The 1,734-nt window shown below is 44.6% G+C and overlaps 1 protein-coding gene across 1 annotated transcript in view; it reads right to left on the bottom strand.

Moving 5' to 3' along the window:
- Positions 1-465: 465 nt before the first annotated feature.
- Positions 466-1,734, bottom strand: part of ZBTB9 (zinc finger and BTB domain containing 9) — a 2,544-nt gene continuing 1,275 nt past the window's right edge. Inside the window, exon 2 of the mRNA XM_005878019.2 lies at positions 466-1,734. Within this exon, the coding sequence (XP_005878081.1) occupies positions 1,401-1,734 (334 nt within the window). The 3' untranslated portion in view covers positions 466-1,400.

The following is a 1,734-nucleotide window of genomic DNA, read 5'->3' as shown; positions in this document are numbered from 1 at the left end:
GCTCAGGGGTCAACCTATGAACCAGGAGGCCAGTTTGATTCACTGTCAGGGCACATACCTGGGTTTCGGGCTTGATTCCCAGTAGGGGGCATGCAGGAAGCAGCTGATCGATGATTTTCTATCAACACTGATGTTTCTATTCTCTCTTCCTCCCCTTCCTCTCTGAAATCAATAAAAATACATTAAAAAAAGACAGAGAACCAGTTAGGAGATACCACCCCATAAAGAAGAAAAAAAAGTAGCAGTTCAGACTCTGAAAGATAAGGTAGCTTACCAGAGGTTATTCAGTGGCAGGTCCGGGCCTAGAATCTAGCCCACTGAAGTCTAGAATCGTTTTCTCTGCACCAGTGTGAAACTATCCCATTCTTTCCCCATCAACATAACCCAGCTGCAAAACACATCCAAGTCTTGGCAACTCTGTTTCACATTGTCTCTCCCACATAAATTACTCAGTCCAGTCCACTGTCAGTTCTCAATTCCAAAACAAAGTTTATTTGTCATGTGCGAGTAGGGATGGAAAGGTGGGGGTGTGGTCCCACTATGCAGTTACTCTCTAGCCTTCAGTATGTGCTGTCTCAACCCGTCTCTGACCAAAGCCACTTGTTCAGAGTAGTGGTGCTACCTTGAGAGCATTTTAGGTCAGTGGCCATCTCCTGAGTTCCCTGGTCACATTCCAATCACTGTGATCAATATATGAGTGATCAGTGGTGGTCAAAAGTAGACAAGAGGCACACGTTGTTGAAGGAATACCCTCTATTAAAGAGGGTTCTAGTAATGACACATGGAATATCAATTTGTTAAAGTGCTCAACTACAACATACAAATAAAGGTGTTGGGAAGATATCTACTGGTAAAAAAGCAAGTTATGATCTGAGGGGCTTCTGGAAAGACATATAACAAGGAAAGTACATAAAAAAGAACTCTGCTCACATTTCAGCAATGATAAGGGAAAGAAAAACTTAGAGCTCAGTCCCTGAATTATTAGAACTCTAAATCAAACATATCCCTAGATGGAGACCAGCTCCTTTAACTCCTCATGGAGACTGAATGAAACATTTATCATTATGTCTTTTTGTTTTAACTCTTCTCTCTTCAAATAAATTTTCTAATCTGAAATCTGGTTTCCTGTATAAAAAGGTCTATTATGAGCAAGTGACCAATTTACATATGGCCTGTAAACCACTATTCTGTAATGTGATTAGTAAAAACCTGCAGTAAGATGAGAATTCTGAGTTTCCAAATCTGCCAGGTTGAGGTCCATACCCAAGAACAAGAGGTCCATGATATATCCTCCTGGCATGATTATGAGATCCATGATTGGGGTGCCATGGTAGTGAGGGGTAAGTATCCATCAGCAGCAGTGGCTCTCTTGTCCTAGAAGTTAGTATATGGCCTCACAGTCACTTGTAAGTCCAGTGAGCAGTGGCCCAGCCCTGGCCCTTGCACAGGTCCCTGTGACGAAGGAAACAGGCATGGACTCGGAACCTACGACCGCAGTGGGGACAGGCATGCAAGGCTCCCGCATGGGTCTTCATATGCTCCGTCAGATGGTGCTTCAGCTTGAAGCGCTTGTTGCAGATCCCACAGCCAAAGGGCCGGAGGCTGAATGTCAGCATAATGTGCCGGTCACGCTTTGGTTTCACTGCAAACCGCTTCCCACACAAGCAACCAAAACATTTTCCATCTGCAGGGGGTGTCCCCCCTAGTTTCACAGGCCCATGAACAGCCTGCCCC

Source organism: Myotis brandtii, unplaced genomic scaffold, assembly GCF_000412655.1.
Source record: "Myotis brandtii unplaced genomic scaffold, ASM41265v1 scaffold539, whole genome shotgun sequence".
Taxonomy (NCBI): domain Eukaryota; kingdom Metazoa; phylum Chordata; class Mammalia; order Chiroptera; family Vespertilionidae; genus Myotis; species Myotis brandtii.
This window is presented reverse-complemented; position numbering and strand designations above follow the sequence as displayed.